The sequence below is a fragment of the Sparus aurata genome, chromosome 13 (assembly GCF_900880675.1).
Source record: "Sparus aurata chromosome 13, fSpaAur1.1, whole genome shotgun sequence".
NCBI classification, from domain to species: domain Eukaryota; kingdom Metazoa; phylum Chordata; class Actinopteri; order Spariformes; family Sparidae; genus Sparus; species Sparus aurata.
The window spans coordinates 8575010-8590790 of NC_044199.1; the positions used below are offsets into that span (position 1 = coordinate 8575010).

At 43.4% G+C, this 15781-nt stretch overlaps 2 protein-coding genes across 2 annotated transcripts; one reads left to right on the forward strand and one right to left on the reverse strand.

The window, feature by feature from the left end:
* The first annotated feature begins 295 nt into the window (after window positions 1-295).
* LOC115593681 (short transient receptor potential channel 2-like) lies at window positions 296-7268 on the forward strand. The gene is made up of 13 exons (XM_030437281.1): window positions 296-662; window positions 913-1605; window positions 1692-1892; window positions 1988-2152; window positions 2249-2423; window positions 2529-2729; window positions 2818-2980; window positions 3084-3176; window positions 4980-5172; window positions 5259-5386; window positions 5472-5544; window positions 5650-5767; window positions 5939-7268. Exons 1-13 carry the CDS (start codon window positions 648-650, stop codon window positions 6823-6825), a joined length of 3105 nt encoding a protein of 1034 aa, XP_030293141.1. The 5' UTR covers window positions 296-647; the 3' UTR covers window positions 6826-7268.
* A 1403-nt stretch (window positions 7269-8671) lies between these two features.
* Window positions 8672-14780, reverse strand: LOC115593982 (ribonucleoside-diphosphate reductase large subunit-like). Its single transcript, XM_030437723.1, has 19 exons — window positions 14609-14780; window positions 13811-13899; window positions 13506-13683; window positions 13071-13171; window positions 12916-12975; window positions 12792-12831; window positions 12513-12675; window positions 12282-12423; window positions 12105-12188; window positions 11840-12001; window positions 11649-11728; window positions 11363-11564; window positions 11098-11247; window positions 10780-11001; window positions 10394-10470; window positions 10147-10282; window positions 9585-9680; window positions 9300-9488; window positions 8672-9208 (listed from the first exon to the last, which is right to left on the reverse strand). The coding sequence occupies exons 1-19, from the start codon at window positions 14625-14627 to the stop codon at window positions 8999-9001; spliced, it is 2400 nt and encodes a 799-aa protein (XP_030293583.1). The 5' UTR covers window positions 14628-14780; the 3' UTR covers window positions 8672-8998.
* Window positions 14781-15781: the final 1001 nt, after the last annotated feature.

Consider the following 15781-nt stretch of genomic DNA (forward strand, 5'->3'; position numbering starts at 1 on the left):
CTGAATAGATCGTAAAATAACCCACGCTGAGAGAAAACCTCATATATGTGTCCTGAGTCAGAAATAGAAAATGTATACATTTAGTAACTGGACAGCGATTTACTGCATCAAAGAGAACTGCGTGATTAAAGAGGAGTGAAAATAATCAGAATGTCTTCTCCTTGCAGCTCCTTGTTTTTCTCACTGCTGTGAACGCCTTCCAGCTCCTCTGGGGGAAACGATGACAGCTGCCGCCTGTTCAGTAACAGCCACCTTAATTGTGCTATGGCACTGTTTCCAATGGGGAGACGGGAGTTAATTCCTGTTTGAGCACAGAAACAGTTTGGATTGGGCCCGGCCAAGCGTGAAACACTTTGAACCGGTTACGTTTTTAATTGGCCCTGCCCCCATGGGGGATTGAAGTGTGTTATTGAGTTTGTGGGTACTGATTCCATGCAGTCAGCCGGTAGCACATGATCGTAGGACACCAAAGTGCTCAGTTCTCCGAGTGGAGCTGCTTGTGAAATCAACTGGTATATCTCTCCTTTAATCGCTGCAGTTCAAAATAGCTGGCAACATTTTTTTTTTTGAATTTCATGTCTCCAGAGAATGTGATTGTGCTTCAGCTTTAGGCTCACTGCTCAAAATTGTGCCGTTTTTCATCAGGGATGGAAAACCTCACGGTAAGACGAGTTTTATTTACACGCCCGTAGAATCTGAGTTAAAAACGTTTGAGAGAGGAGTGAAGTGTGTGGCTAAATGTGTTCTCTCTGATGCCAGAAAGTGTTTTTGTCGTTTGTACATCATGCCACATTTTTACTTTTGGTAAATTCCTTATTTTCTCTGAGAATTTCCTCGTTCCCTGATGAAAAAAAAAAATATGCTAGAATGGACTTCTAATACTCCTGTCAACTGTCCTTTCCTGTCCCTCAGCCAGAACAATGGCGCGAGATTATGAACAAGAAGATGCGCTTCCCTCCGGAGCTCATCTCTGCCATTCAGGAAGGGAAAGCAGATCTGCTGTGTGGACTGCTGAAGACGGGGGATGGCATCATCCGCCAGCTAGATGAGTCTGAGGACCGGCAGTGGAGGGAAGCCCTCAACCTGTCCATCCGCCTGGGCAACGAGGATTGCATGGACGCCCTCCTGCAGGGGGTCAAGTTTGACTTCCGGCAGATCCACGAGGCCCTGCTTGTTGCCGTGGACACCAACCAGCCCCGAGTGGTGAAGCGTCTGCTGGACCGCCTGGACCAGGAGAAAGGCAACAAGATGGACGTGCGCTCCTTCTCTCAGGCCATCTTTGACCACTCCATTGACAACTCCCAGTTTGCCCCTGGAGTCACTCCTTTGACGTTGGCCTGCCAGAAAGACCTGTATGAAATAGTCACCATGCTCACCCAAAAAGGTCACATCATCCCGTGGCCTCATAAGATATCCTGTGCCTGCCTGGAGTGTCGCAACGGCCGGCAGTACGACCTGCTCAAGTTCTCCTTGTCTCGCATCAACACCTACCGCGGCATCGCCAGCCGCGCCTACCTGTCCGTCACCTCCGAGGATGCCATGCTCCAGGCTTTCGGTCTCAGCAGAGAGCTCCGCATGCTGTCGCAGAAAGAGCCAGAGTTCAAGGTCTGACGACGTCCGTAGATACCGTTCCATTTTGGGTGTGTGTGTTGTTTCTTGACTCGGCTGTGGTGCTGTGGTGTCTCCCGCAGCCTCAGTACCTGGGCCTGGAGCAGCTGTGTCAGGATTTCGCCGTCGAGCTGCTGGGCATGTGTCGCAACCAGGCGGAGGTGACCACCATCCTGAACAGCTGTGGAGAAGAGAGCCAGGAATCCTTTGAGGCGCAGGCCTTCGAGAAGGGAATACCCAACCTGTCGCGCCTGCGGCTCGCCGTCAACTACAACCAGAAGCAGGTAGGGACGAAATCCTACAGTCAGCCAGAGATGAGTTAGAGAAAATGTATACGTGATTTTTAATGTGTTTCTCCCTCTCTGTGGTTTTTGTGCAGTTTGTGGCCCATCCAATCTGCCAGCAGGTGCTGTCATCTATCTGGTGTGGACACCTGGCGGGATGGAGAGGCAGCCGCACGGCCTGGAAGCTGTTGGTCTCCGTGGGGATCTTCCTCACCATGCCTTTTCTCTGCATGGTCTACTGGCTCGCACCCAGATCGAAGGTGCAGAAATTGGCCTATGTAGAGAGAGTTTTCCAACTGTCATGAGAGGTGTGCCTTGGCCCTGACAGATCACATCCTCTTTTGCGTTTTCACCAGGTAGGAAAGATACTAAAGATCCCGGTGATCAAGTTCCTCCTCCACTCGGCCTCCTATCTCTGGTTCCTCATCACGCTACTTGGAGAATCCATAACGATGGAGCTGTATCGAGACAAATTTGCTTCCCGGCAGCAGAACATCCTGCACAGCTCCTTCCACATGGTGTGGGTGGTTGGTGGGTTCACTCTAACTCCCTTCTACGGCGTACAAACAGAAAACGGATGCCTGGAAGTGGTTTGAATCAGGTTTCGGGGTTTACATGATGTTTTTCCTCCTGCAGGATTCTTCTGGTATGAGTGCAAGGAAGTGTGGATTGAAGGGTTGCGGAGCTACTTCCTGGACTGGTGGAACTGCTTGGACGTGATGGTGCTCAGCATGTACCTGGCGTCCTTTGCCTTGCGTGTGCTCATCATGCTCAAAGGCATCTTCCTCTGCAAGGACCACAGCGGCGCAGAGGAGTGTGTCTACTTCACTCAGACTGGTGAGGAAATGATACCAGATCCTTCTTTTAGGATTGTTGCAGAAGAAAAGCTGTTGATGCTGAACCGGTCTGTTTGGTTGTCTTGCAGTGCGTAAGGACTGGCACCAGGAGGACCCCCAGCTGATCGCAGAGGTGCTGTTTGCAGTGACCAGCATGCTGAGCTTCACACGTCTGGCGTACATCCTGCCAGCCCACGAGTCTCTGGGAACTCTGCAGATCTCCATAGGGAAGATGATTGATGACATGATGAGGTACCGTCTCTCTTCATTTTGCCCCGCGTATGAACATCTGCACACCTTTTTGACAAAGCCAATAACAATTGTTTTTTCCTCTGTTTTTTTTTTTTTTTTTTAGATTCATGTTCATACTGATGATCATTGGGACGGCCTTCCTCTGCGGCATCAACAATGTCTACGTTCCCTATGTCATCTCTCCGCATCTTGGCAGGTAAGAATATGGGATGTTCAGCGTCAGAGATTCTCTTGTTTCAGCTCAGGGACTCTCATCCAAGCGTCTGAGCATATCCTCCAGTTTTTGAGTCGCTATTTAGGACACACATCCCACTGGCCAACGTGATGGGTGAATCAGGAGTCCTTGCTGAGCTGACAAAGAGAGATTGCCAGAAGAACCTTGAGCACGAAATGTCGCGCAGTCTTGGAAAAATAAAAAAAACCACTCCAAATATGTGCTGGCGACAAATGCTTTGGCCTTTTTTTAATGGAATACTGACATTTTGGCAAATTAGCTTTTTTTTCACCTCACTTGCAGAGATGAGAGGATCATCACCATTCTCATGAATGTGTGGTAAATATGAAGTTAGCTTAGCATGAAAACTGATAGCCAGTGAGGAAATGTAACTATTCACTTAATGACAGTACTTAAGGACAATTTTGAGCCAAAGTGGTGCATTTTTAACTATTGGCATTTTTGTTATTTTTTGTTATTTTTGTATCGTAAATCAGATTATAGAAACACTGATTCCAATATCAGAAAAATGCTGATAATCCAATACAATAATCGTATACTCATAGTATACAATGAACATGTGAATATATGAACAATTTACTTTTATTATTTTATTTTTTTAATTTTTTTAATTTTATAGTTTTTATATTTAAGTACATTTATTGACAGAAAATGACTTTGCGTAAGTGCAGTTAACATCAGATACTTAAAGACTTCTAATTAAAATGTTATTCACATGGGTTGCTTTCACATGTGAGCACAATATCTTTACTTTTACTTTTGAGTACTTTATACAACACTGCTCATGCGACATGTGTTATATCATGTTTGTTTATACAAACATCTGAATTCTTGGAGACTTCTCATCCCTGTGAGGTTGCCAGGCAACAAGCGAAGGCTCCAGGAAGTCTGCGTTTCCGCCATAAGCCAATTTCCAAAATATCAACTATCCCCTCAGGCCTTCAGCCTACATAAAACTTGTTCCATATTAGAGCTGGACTGACAAATCGCCTGGGTCCATATTTCAGCTCACTGCGTATAAACTGGTCAAGTATTGCAGTTACATGGAGCACTGACAAATTGATTTTTCAAGACGACTGTTTTTTTTTAATGTAAATGTCATCTTTAAATGTCAGTATTAGTTTCAGAACTCCAGAACAATGTGGCAGACATATCCTGCCACCAGAGAGGAGAACAGACTTGAGAGAACGAGATTTGTTTTCAGTTTTGCTATTCTCCTTACAAGGACATGTACCTTTTAGAAAAATGTTCTCCATTTATGTTGATATCTTTTGGCTGGCTTGATTGTCGGGAAACTTGAGTTGTGCTTCAGGAAGGGAAGATGACTTTGTAGCAGATTTGATTTGCCAAGGCAGAGTATTTTGTTTAATACAAACAACCAGTAATTTTTTTTTGATGAAATTAAACATATAGACATGTTTGCCCACTGCAACTGTGTAGATCATCATGCCATGTTTGTCTCTAAAGAAAAAAACTCTCCTTTTCATTTTCAAGTTTGTCCTTCTTGTTTCGGAGACTTTTTAAATCGCTTTCTGCGGCCTACAAATTAATTTAGCGCAAATTATGTGCATCTAAACAACAAGCTCTCTTCACTTTGTCATCCAGGCGTGAAGAAAAGGCTGTTGGATATACCCACACATCTTCTCTCACAGAATCATGAATGCAAAATAACATCTCAGGACCGGAAGTGAAAATGAGAGTAAATACAAATCCCCATGGTTTGTTAAAACACGTGTCATGACGCTCTCCTCTGCACCTCTGCAGGTTTAATGAGACGTTCCACTTCTTATTCTGGACCATGTTCGGTGTGGCCAACCAGGACTACGTGGACATGCCGCAGTACGTGTTGGCAGAGTTTGTAGGGAGGATCCTCTACGGCATCTTCACGCTCGTCATCGTCATCGTCCTGCTCAACATGCTCATTGCTATGATCACCAACTCCTTCCAGAAAATTGAGGTAACGACATGTTTTCCCAACGCACCTGCGATAAAAACAGAAACCTAAGACTGAATTTGTTTGTTTTTTTGTTTTTTTAATTTCAGGATGATGCAGATGTCGAGTGGAAGTTTGCAAGGTCCAAGCTGTACCTCAGTTACTTCAGAGAGGGCCTCACCATGCCTGTGCCCTTTAATATCATCCCCTCACCCAAAGCTTTCTTTTACATCTTAAGGTGAGCTCTCACACACAGCGCGACCCGCGAAGGCATCTCATTGTTTATCTGTATACTTCATTATCAATCCAAAACTCTTTTCCAGGGGAATCTTTCGACGACTCTGCTGCTGCTTCAATTGTAATCCTGAGGATAAATATCCTCCAATAACCTCTATGGTAAGTGTGTTTCACAGGAGTTGGAGTGACTGTAGCAAGAATGATCGTCTACATGTTTTCCCCCCTGAGCACTGTGCACTTAAATGCTAAATGTGTGTTTTTAAGAGCAAAGGTGACGGATCCGAAGAGAGCCAGGTACCTTATCGGCAGCAGGTGATCAGAGCGCTGGTGCAGCGCTACATTGAGTCGGCTCGCAGGGAGTTTGAGGAGACCAAGAGGAAAGGTAACTGTTACACCTTGCATACTGTCTCCGCTCCATCGCTGTAGTTTTTCTCTTCTACTGGCTTCATGAGATTAACTGAACCACATGAAAAACCTGCAGATCCTGAGCAGAATTATATATTATTTGGGTGCCTGTGTACCGTGTTGTGATTGGAGTATCCTCTTTCCTCAGATATCGGTAATCGGATCACTGAGCTGAGCAAAGCGGTCGTCAGGATTCACAGCGATATGAAGGTGGTCCAGCAGCTTCTGACGGTCGATGGACACAATGTAAACGATGCGCTCACCAAGGACGGCTCCTCCATACTGGGAAAATACATCATAGGCGCCAAGAACAATTTCAGAGGCTTTACCACCAGACAAGAAGACAAAAGCACACCGCTTAAAGTGACAGTGCACCACGGAGAGGAAGGAGCGGGTAAGGAAAAGGTCGACTCAGATGTAAAACAGGAGTCAGACGCACAGCAGAATCAGGAGGGTGAATGTGGAACGGACGGATCAAAGCAGGTAACAGAATGCGACGTGGTGAAAATGGAGGAAGGCAGAGCCACGGCTGAGCTGGGAGATGATAAGGAAGCGGAGAAAAAAGAGCAGGGGGAAGCAGAGAGAAATGAAAACACTGACAATAAAGTGAAAGAGGAGGTGGTGGCAGGGACAAGTTTCAATAATGTAGGGGAAAAGGTGAAAGCCGAGGACGCACAGGTTGTGGCAGAGAGACAAGTGGAGGGAGGGATTCTCGCGGGGGGCGAGAAACACACGGAGACGACTCCCAAGCAAGCTGAAAGCGTCAAAGTGAACAATGAGAAGACAGGCACAAAGAGCATAGCAGTCAAGTTCAAAGACATAGAGCTGCAGGAAAAGAAAGTCGACGCAAAGTGGATGAAGGGCAGAAAGGTTGAGCATAATGTAGCGGAGAAGTGCGGCGTCAGGGAGGGCAGCGAGAAACCTGGAGCAAAGAAAACCATCCCCTCCCCGACAGGCAGCAGCAGCTCCCAGGACACAGGCTTCGGTTCTCAGGAAGGAGAGGGCTCCATAGATGGGGTGCTAGTGAGACCGTAACCTTGGTGGATTTTTCCCACGTCAAGGACCAAACTGACATTTTCAGGTATTGGCCCTTTAACCACCTCAATCAATAGCAAACAATCAGCCACTTTTAGGGCCCCTGATGAGCCGTTTTGTTTGGAGGTCCGTGACACATACCCATTAAACCGCAAATTGTAATTTTTTTGTTTTTTTGGACCGATTTAACAAACAAGAATTAACATGCTACATAGAAAATGTCAAGGTGCAAGTAGGTGGATCTGGTCACCATTGAGCTAAGCCAGGCAAGCTGTTTTCAGCTGTCTTCATGGATCATACTGCCTCTGATTGCCTTACCCTGATATTCTTACCCTAACCGATCTCACTCCTTGTGCCTTAAAGCGAAACTCTCGCCAAAAAGCAACTGAGGCTTTATTTGGGATTGAATATGAGTCAAACCTTCGCGTGAAAGCATAATTACGACGAAAGAGGCACTTTTAAGATTTACCGGAGTTTCGGTTTTGGGCATGTTAATTTTGAACGGGAGTGCATGGGGCAAGACATGCTAGCATCAAAATCGCTATTTTTAGAACACTAAAAAGGTTTGACACAACATGAAACTTTGCTCGTAGCATCACTAGGGTCTCTACTCATGAACAAGAGCATTGAGAACATTGTTTGTGTACACAGAGTTTATGAAAAAGAAGGTTTTTGAACTACTGACGTTAGCTGCTGCACCTCCTGCGCGTTGCCGTCATGGCAGACAAAAAATGTCGATCCCCGAGTGCGACCTGACAGGCACGCTTGAGGAGTGGTTCACCATTACTCTCCTGCCTGTCAGTGTAACTTTACACTGAAAGAAGAAAAGGTTGTACAGTTCCTTTAATCTCAATCACTTGATTCTGTCAGAAACTTTTCATGTAGTGTTTTCAATCAGCGTGCAAAAACCTGTTGCTTTCTGGCTTTATTCCACTCACATTCACATTGTTTCACTGGTTTCACTGTTTCACTGAAGAAGTTCATTGAGGCAAATGTGCTGCGCTCTAGTTGCACTGCTGCTTTGTGCTGGGCGTCGCTCTACTCAGGCCATTTTCTAAAGCCTCTGTTGGTCATTCTGTTTTCTCTCAATAGCCTCGTGTTCACTGAAACGAATAAAACATTTGTAAATAGACTTGTTTCCCTGTCTCTGTTACAACATTGTGCTTGTTTGGATGCTTTAATGTGTCTTTTCAGTGGGCGACAGTTTAGTTATTGTGTGACAGTGCAGGTCTCAGCTTGTTTCACACATGCTCCTCCCATGAGGTCGCATGCATGAACACACCAGGTCATTAATTCATCACCTGCTTCATCACCTGCCCCAAGACACAACACATCCAGGCACCTGCACTGGAAAAACAGCTTGGCATGTAGCCTTTTGTTGCAATACTGATGCCATGACCATCTCAAACCTTTATTTATGTTTTTTGGAGCTTTTTCAGTTCTCCTGATCTGCCAACATCACCACTAGAGATTTAAAACATACTTTATGTTTTCTGACACAAAAGCCTCCCAATAGTCTTCACAGGTTAAAAAAAAAACAAAAAAAAAACAATTTTTGTTTTGCAAGTACAGGCATGAGCATCCCCAGTGACAGACGAGTTAAATTTCCCTGCCTTATTTCATAATAAACAGCATTAAGAACAGCATGTTAACTACTTATGATTCTTATTTTGCCAATTTTCTCTCTGGATGTTGACGATATTTTACACTAGTAAATATAAAGAAATATGCTGTTCTTGCCTCAATAAATGCACGTCTAAATGTGGTTAACAACAAAGTACACGTAACCATGGTCAGGTTTTGAGGTCAACTTGATAATTGTGAAAAAATTTATGAGACTTTTTCAAAGTGATTGTACGAGAAGTTTAATTTTCCACACATCTAAAATACAATCACAAAGTTCATTATTGTGATCCACATCTTACAAAACTGTATTGATAAAAAACAAAAAGGGCAAATATTAATTCCATGTAACCCTATAAATTCTATACAAACATGCATTCAAAATTCATGATAAAAACCCAGAAAATATTAAATAAGCACCTCAAGGATTTGTGACTTGAAGACAGCGGCATATGTAAAACACAACAACATATACAAATAAAAAAGAACCAGGTGTATGTGGGGAAGCTGGTGGATGAGGTGGAGTGTGTTTGGGTGAATGACACTTCATTTATGAACCACACATCAGGCACTCATCTCTGTTTGCTAATGAGCAGACCATGGCGGCAGTATTGCGCTCTTTGATGGCTGCCGCCTCCTCCTCCTTCTCCTCCTCACTCTTGGTTGTCTGGGCCTCCTTTAGCTTCTCCTTGTTCAGGGTGAACTGAATGGGGTTGGCAGCAGGCTTCGTCCGCAGGTAGTACATACCAGTTTTCAGTCCCTGCACAGGAAAAGAAGGTAGGTTATCATTATGATGCAGTTTCTTGGCGCTATGATGCATCAAACCTGCAATCTCCTGAGTCTTGACTTACCAACTTCCACCCATAGAAGTGCATGCTGGTCAGTTTGCCATAGTTTGGCTCAGCAATGTGGATATTCAGAGACTGGCTCTGGTCAATGTAGGCGCCACGATCTGCTGCCATCTTGAGGACGGTCTTCTGGGAGATTTCCCACACAGTCTTATACAACTGCTTCAGATCATCAGGGATTTCCTCAATATCCTGTAGACAAGTCAAGACATGTTTATATGTCTGATCAACAGAAAGTTACTCATTCTAAATTATGGTGGCAGTAATTTAGTCAGTTTAACTCTGTACCTGGATGGACCCGTTCTGAGCAATCAGCTGGTTCTTCATTTCATCACTCCACAGTCCTCTCTCTGTCAGGTCCTTCAGCAGGTGAGGATTTACAATCTATGGCAGAGATGGAAAACACACCCAGCAATAGGGCTTTAACTTAAGATGATCCTCTTTGATGATTAAACTGCTGATTATTTTCACAATTAATTGATTAACCTTCTGGTGTAAAATGTCAAAAAAATTGTAAAAGATGCTCATCACAATTTTCCAGAGCCATAAATGATGTCTTCCAATCTCTTCTTTGGTTCAACCAACATCCCAAAACTCAAACATCTCTTCACTGACTGATAAAGTACTTAGTTTTGTTTCAAATAACAAAAAAAAATGCGGCAAATCTTTACATTCAAGAATCTGAAACCAGCAAAAATGACTTAAACAAATAATTGATAATCAAAATAGCACCTAATTTCTTTTTGATGGACTACTCAATTAATTAACTAACTGCTGCAGCTCTTCTAGGTGACAATTTGTTCTATGGACACACTATTTTGGAGACACAGCAACTTCATTCAGTGCTGACCTGGAACTCTCCTGATAGCACCCTGCGGGTGTAGATGTTGCTGGTGTACGCCTCAATGGACTCGTTGTTTCCCAGGATTTGGGCAGTGGAAGCAGTGGGCATGGGGGCCAAGAGCAGACTGTTCCTAACACCATGCCTGAGGACACACAAGGGCAATGAAGAAGCTCAATCAAGGATGAGCTACCTTCTCCACATATACATGACCTGAGAAGGATCAACAACAAGATAGTCATTCAGGAAGACTTACTTGGCGATTTTCTCCTTCAGTGCATTCCAGTCCAACAAATCTGTTGGAGTTTTATCCCACATGTCATACTGAAGGATCTGGAAAACAAAATTAGTTAGGATATGATCCCAATCTTCTTCATGCACAACCCAACCTATCTCACTACTATGCACCTCATATAAATACTGCAAATATCTTATTTAGTTTATTTAGTCTATTTTATTATTTGATTCATGTTTATCTTTTCCAAGCACAGACTTGTTTTAACATGCTAACTTGTTTGTGTCCGTGTACAACTACTCCACATGCCTTAAATTGACCCCGGGGAACAAATAAAGTATTTTGAATTGATTTAACCTGATAACTGTATCTCAGGATGGACTTGAGACATTGTGAAATCGACTCACCCCCTTGCTCACAGGAGAGCCGGCATAGGTTTCATAAGGGCCAAGCTTGGCTGCAAGCTCACAGCTGGCCTCTAGGGCAGCGTAGTAGATTGTCTCGAAGATCTGAATGTTGAGCAGTTGGGCCTCTGGGCTTTCAAATGGATAACGCATAAGGATGAAGGCATCAGCCAGACCCTGCACGCCGATTCCAATTGGCCTGTGGCGCATGTTTGACCTTTCAGCCTGTAAAGCAGGAGAGAGGAGTCATTTGTTAACACAGAACACATAAGACCCAGCTGTATGGACGACAGAGAAGAAATATCAGAGAAGAAAACAAACCTCAGGCACTGGGTAGTAGTTGATGTCAATGATCTTATTGAGGTTCCTGACAATGACTTTGGTGACAGATGCAAGCTTTTTGAAGTCAAAGGTCCTTTCTGGGGTGACATACATGTTGAGGGCAATGGATGCCAGGTTACACACAGCAACCTGCGAACAAAACACATTGAAAAGAGCATTTAGAATGACAATATAATGGATTATAACATTACAGACAAAAAAAAAAAAAACTATAGGTAGTAAAATAATATCTCCTGGCCCTCACTTCATCTTTGCTTGTGTACTCTACAATCTCTGTGCAAAGATTGCTGGATTTGATGGTGCCCAGATTCTGCTGGTTGCTCTTCCTGTTGCAAGCGTCTTTGTACAGCATGTATGGCGTACCGGTTTCGGTTTGAGACTCAATGATGGCGTGCCACACCTGCTGAGCCTTCACCACACGCTTCGCCCTGCCCTCCTTTTCATATCTGAGGACAAACAGAAGGCATGGGAGGGTCAGCACTGAGACATGAGTAATTTGTTAAGAACAGAGTTTGGTGTGCTGGTCTTACCGAGTGTAGAGCTGTTCAAACTCCTCTCCCCAACACTCCTCTAACCCGGGACATTCACTGGGACACAATAGAGACCAGTCCTATAAGAGCAGGAGAGAGGCAATAAGTTTTCCCCAAAACCGGCAGAAACGATAACATTCATATAGCTTACTTCAGACTGTAACCTATTAAAGATGCCCTACAAAATTCACCTGATTGCTTTCCACTCGTTTCATGAAGAGGTCTGGGATCCACATGGCAAAGAACAGGTCTCTGGCCCTCGACTCCTCTTTACCTGTGTTCTTCTTCAAATCCAGGAACTCAAAGACATCAAAATGCCACGGCTCCAGGTACACTGCGAAAGCTCCAGGTCTCTGAATAAGCGAAAGGAGAGCAGAGTGAATAAACGTACTATCTGAAATGTCAACAACATCATGCTCCCTTATAGTGTGTCTTGTAAATCTTCTAAATCGTTACCTTGTTTCCACCCTGGTCCACGTAGCGTGCTGTGTTGTTGTAGACTCGGAGCATAGGTACCAGTCCATTGGAGTTGCCATTTGTCTGACAAACAAGAACCACAGTAAGTAATACAAGAAATGACACAGATTTTAATCGCTGCTTGAATTTAATCTCTGCAGTGTATATTTAACTCACCCCAGCAATATAGCTGCCTGTTGCTCTGATACAGCTCACTGCCAGTCCAATACCTCCAGCTGATTTAGAGATGAGGGCGCACTGCTTCAGTGTGTCGTAAATACCCTCGATGCTGTCGTCCTTCATGGCTAGCAAGAAACAACTGTAAAACACCCATAAACAAATTCAATTAGGAAACATGTTTTTAAAGAAATCATCATAGATGTGGTTCACTTTGCTTAGAGTCTTCACCTGGACAGCTGTGGCCGGTTGGTGCCTGCATTAAACAGAGTAGGTGAGGCGTGGGTGAACCACTTCTCTGACAGCAGGTTGTAGGTCTCAATGGCTGCATCAATGTCTCCCTTATGAATCCCAACTGCTACTCTCATGAGCATGTGCTGGGGCCTCTCAGCAACTACAGAAAGAGATGCATTAGCAAGGATTCCATCAATCAATGAATTAATACATTGTATAACAAATAAATTGTGCCAGTGAGTCTCTGCGTCCATAAACATGCTTTTCAACTCTTACCTTTGCCATTAATCTTCAACAAATACGACCGCTCAAGAGTCTGTTAGAGCAAAAGGATGAATTAGATATACACTCCGAAAAACCTGTGTGAGATGTATAAATGTCAAATGAAATTAAAAATTACCTTGAAGCCAAAGAAGTTGTAAGAGAAGTCTCTGTCGTAAATGATGGCAGAGTTGAGGCGCTGCAAAGAACCGAGAATGTCATGTTAAAAATCTTGTTTCAAGGTGATATCAAGTTTGCAAACATGAACAAAATATATCATCAAATGTGACTTACAGCCTTGTTTTCCATGATGATGTCGAGGGTCTCCTTGGCGATCATAGGAGAATGACGTTTATTCAATGGGTTCACATAGTTGTAGAGGTCCTCCATCACATCTACAAAGGCAGAAAGAAAAGAAAGTGTTATATTAGTAACAATAAACAATTAAACTTATTCAACAATGTACAATAATTCATGCCTTCACCAACACTATAAAAAAACAATGCACATAGACATAGACAAAATTATAGGGGGAAAGATCAATGGTGCCTTTTCACAGCCAGTGCCTTATATTTACAAAGAATACTGCACAAAGTCAATACTGTCTGTACATTCGCTGTTATTCAATTTCAATACAAAGCAGCATAGATATAGATTCATAACAGATTTATAACATACACAAAAGTCCCACAGCGTGCAATAGAGCAGTAACTTTAAACTTGCACTCACCACTGAATACTTTCTTGGTCTCTTTGTGCAGGTTTGACACAGCGATGCGTGCGGCCAGGAGTGCATAGTCAGGATGTTTGGTGGTGAGGGTGGCCGCGGTCTCTGCTGCCAGAGTGTCCAGCTCCACAGTGGTGACTCCACTGTACAGACCCTGGATCACCTTCATTGTGATCTGAGCCTGCGGAAAACAAATGTAAAGGATTATGGTAGATTATCCGTGCCAACAGTGTAACTCCATTGGTTGATCTTTCTTTTCTTTTTTCTTTAAAATGTTTGTGGATAACTTTAGATGGGTTTGAACTTACAGGGTCCACAAAGTCACTGTTGAGCCCATAGCAAAGCTTCTGGATGCGAGATGTGATCTTATCAAAAGTGACTCCTTCCTGACGTCCATCTGAAATACAAAAATATTTATATAACTTCATCAGTCCTCAAAATGAATCGATTTCTGAATAAAAATTCTCAGGCGAGATGATGAATAAAACTGCAGTAGTGACCACTCAAAAAAATATCACCGGTAAAGATGTACATTTGAATCCCTATAATGATCAATTACGAGAGATGCGCGCGCACTGAACACCTGTCTAACCAGCTATTATGACAGCAATAGGGAGGCACCTTTGCTACTTCGCGCCAATACCACATATACCAAAACATGACTATAATAACCCTTATCTTACACATTCCTTATAGAGGAAGTTTGCCAACGCCTTTACTTTGCATAAACTGTGGTGGGAAAGTTTGAACGTCGAAAGCTAGAGCAAAATTGGGTCATCATGCAAAATCATACATTACTGTGTCGCCTTCTTTTGTTGTATGTCAAATAAAAGAATTAAACATTGTCGAGCAACAGAGAAAAGGGCTTTTGTCCTGTCATAACTCAAGTCTTTGTTTGCTGTCTCGACGGAAACACACCAAACAAAGAAACCAAAAGCAAATTTTAATATGAATGAAAACGAGCTGTAGGTTTAACTGTGGTATTTCTTTGCAATATCAACATTTATAGCAGCTTAAAGACGCATTATAACAGTTTTCAGGGACTTTACATCCCCCCTCTGCATTATCTGACAGTATTTGACAGGAAGAATATTAAAGTTACATACCTCGCTTAACGACATGCATGTTGGCAACAAAGCAGCGGGGTTCCTGTTGTCTGTGTTATCCTCTCAGCTGGACGCTTAAAAAGAATAAAATAATGCGAGTTTGTTCCTGCACTTTATTACACTGTGAGGACAGCCGGCTTTCTCAGTTGAATCTCAAACTGAGAGCGCCAACAGCTCACAGGCCGGTTACACTGCATTGTGACAGCGACTCAGCCAATCAGAGGAGACTCCAGCACGGGTTCTAGCCAATCACAATCCATGACACGATCCCCTTACAGCTTCCGGTGATCTTTTCCGGGTGAAATCTGGCGGGATATTTACCAAACAACAGGTTTAGTAAGATGGAATTATGAGTTATGTTTTAGTGAGTGACAGCGAGATCGAAAAGTGGCTAAAGGTATGTCGATTGCTGCTCAACGGCATATACCGATCCCTAGAATGGCATACCGATCCCCAGACTGACATACAGATTCTCGGAGTGGTATATACCGATCCCCAGACTGACATACAGATTCTCGGAGTGGTATATACCGATCCCCAGACTGACATACAGATTCTCGGAGTGGTATGCTGCTATTATGCCGCTGTTATTCCACCGACACATGATGGTATGTGCCGCTTGAGATTGTTACGGCACTGAGAGACTGTTGGATGGGTACCGCTCCCTGATGAATATGCAAATATAATGCCACTGGGCTGGTTTGACGACAAGTGCAGCCGTAAACATAAACTTTTTTTTTTTTTTTGGTCTTTATTGACAATGCTAACTTTACACTTTACCGCAAGTAATGTTATGTTGTTGGGATTGTAGGCAGATAGACAGTAATTACACGTGGGACTCTTACGATATGATAGTAAAGTAATATGTCTAAATATCCGCCTATAAACTACTTAAAGCTAATGAAAGCGCTAACCTTAGCTAACATGGCTAATATTAACCCAGCCACCTTATAGCCAGTCTGACTAATCGATAGCAGAACTTTTGAGCCTGCCAACAAAACAATACTTAGTGATGGGTTTTCATTATTACGGTCGCTGGGCTAATATTAGCCATGTTAGCTAAGGTTAGCGCTTTCATTAGCTTTAAGTAGTTTATAGGCGGACATTTAGACATATTGCTTTTCTATCATATCGTAAGAGTCCCACGTGTAATTACTGTCTATATGCCTACAA

Bases quoted from the DNA above. Each gene is read 5' to 3' on its own strand.
- LOC115593681 (XM_030437281.1), top strand. The intron at 1,893-1,987 runs GTAGGGACGAAA...GTTTTTGTGCAG, and splicing joins TCAACTACAACCAGAAGCAG to TTTGTGGCCCATCCAATCTG. The intron at 5,768-5,938 runs GTAACTGTTACA...CTCTTTCCTCAG, and splicing joins TGAGGAGACCAAGAGGAAAG to ATATCGGTAATCGGATCACT.
- LOC115593982 (XM_030437723.1), bottom strand. The intron at 11,248-11,362 runs GTGAGGGCCAGG...TTTTGTTCGCAG, and splicing joins AGTACACAAGCAAAGATGAA to GTTGCTGTGTGTAACCTGGC. The intron at 9,681-10,146 runs GTCAGCACTGAA...TCTCTGCCATAG, and splicing joins TGCTATCAGGAGAGTTCCAG to ATTGTAAATCCTCACCTGCT.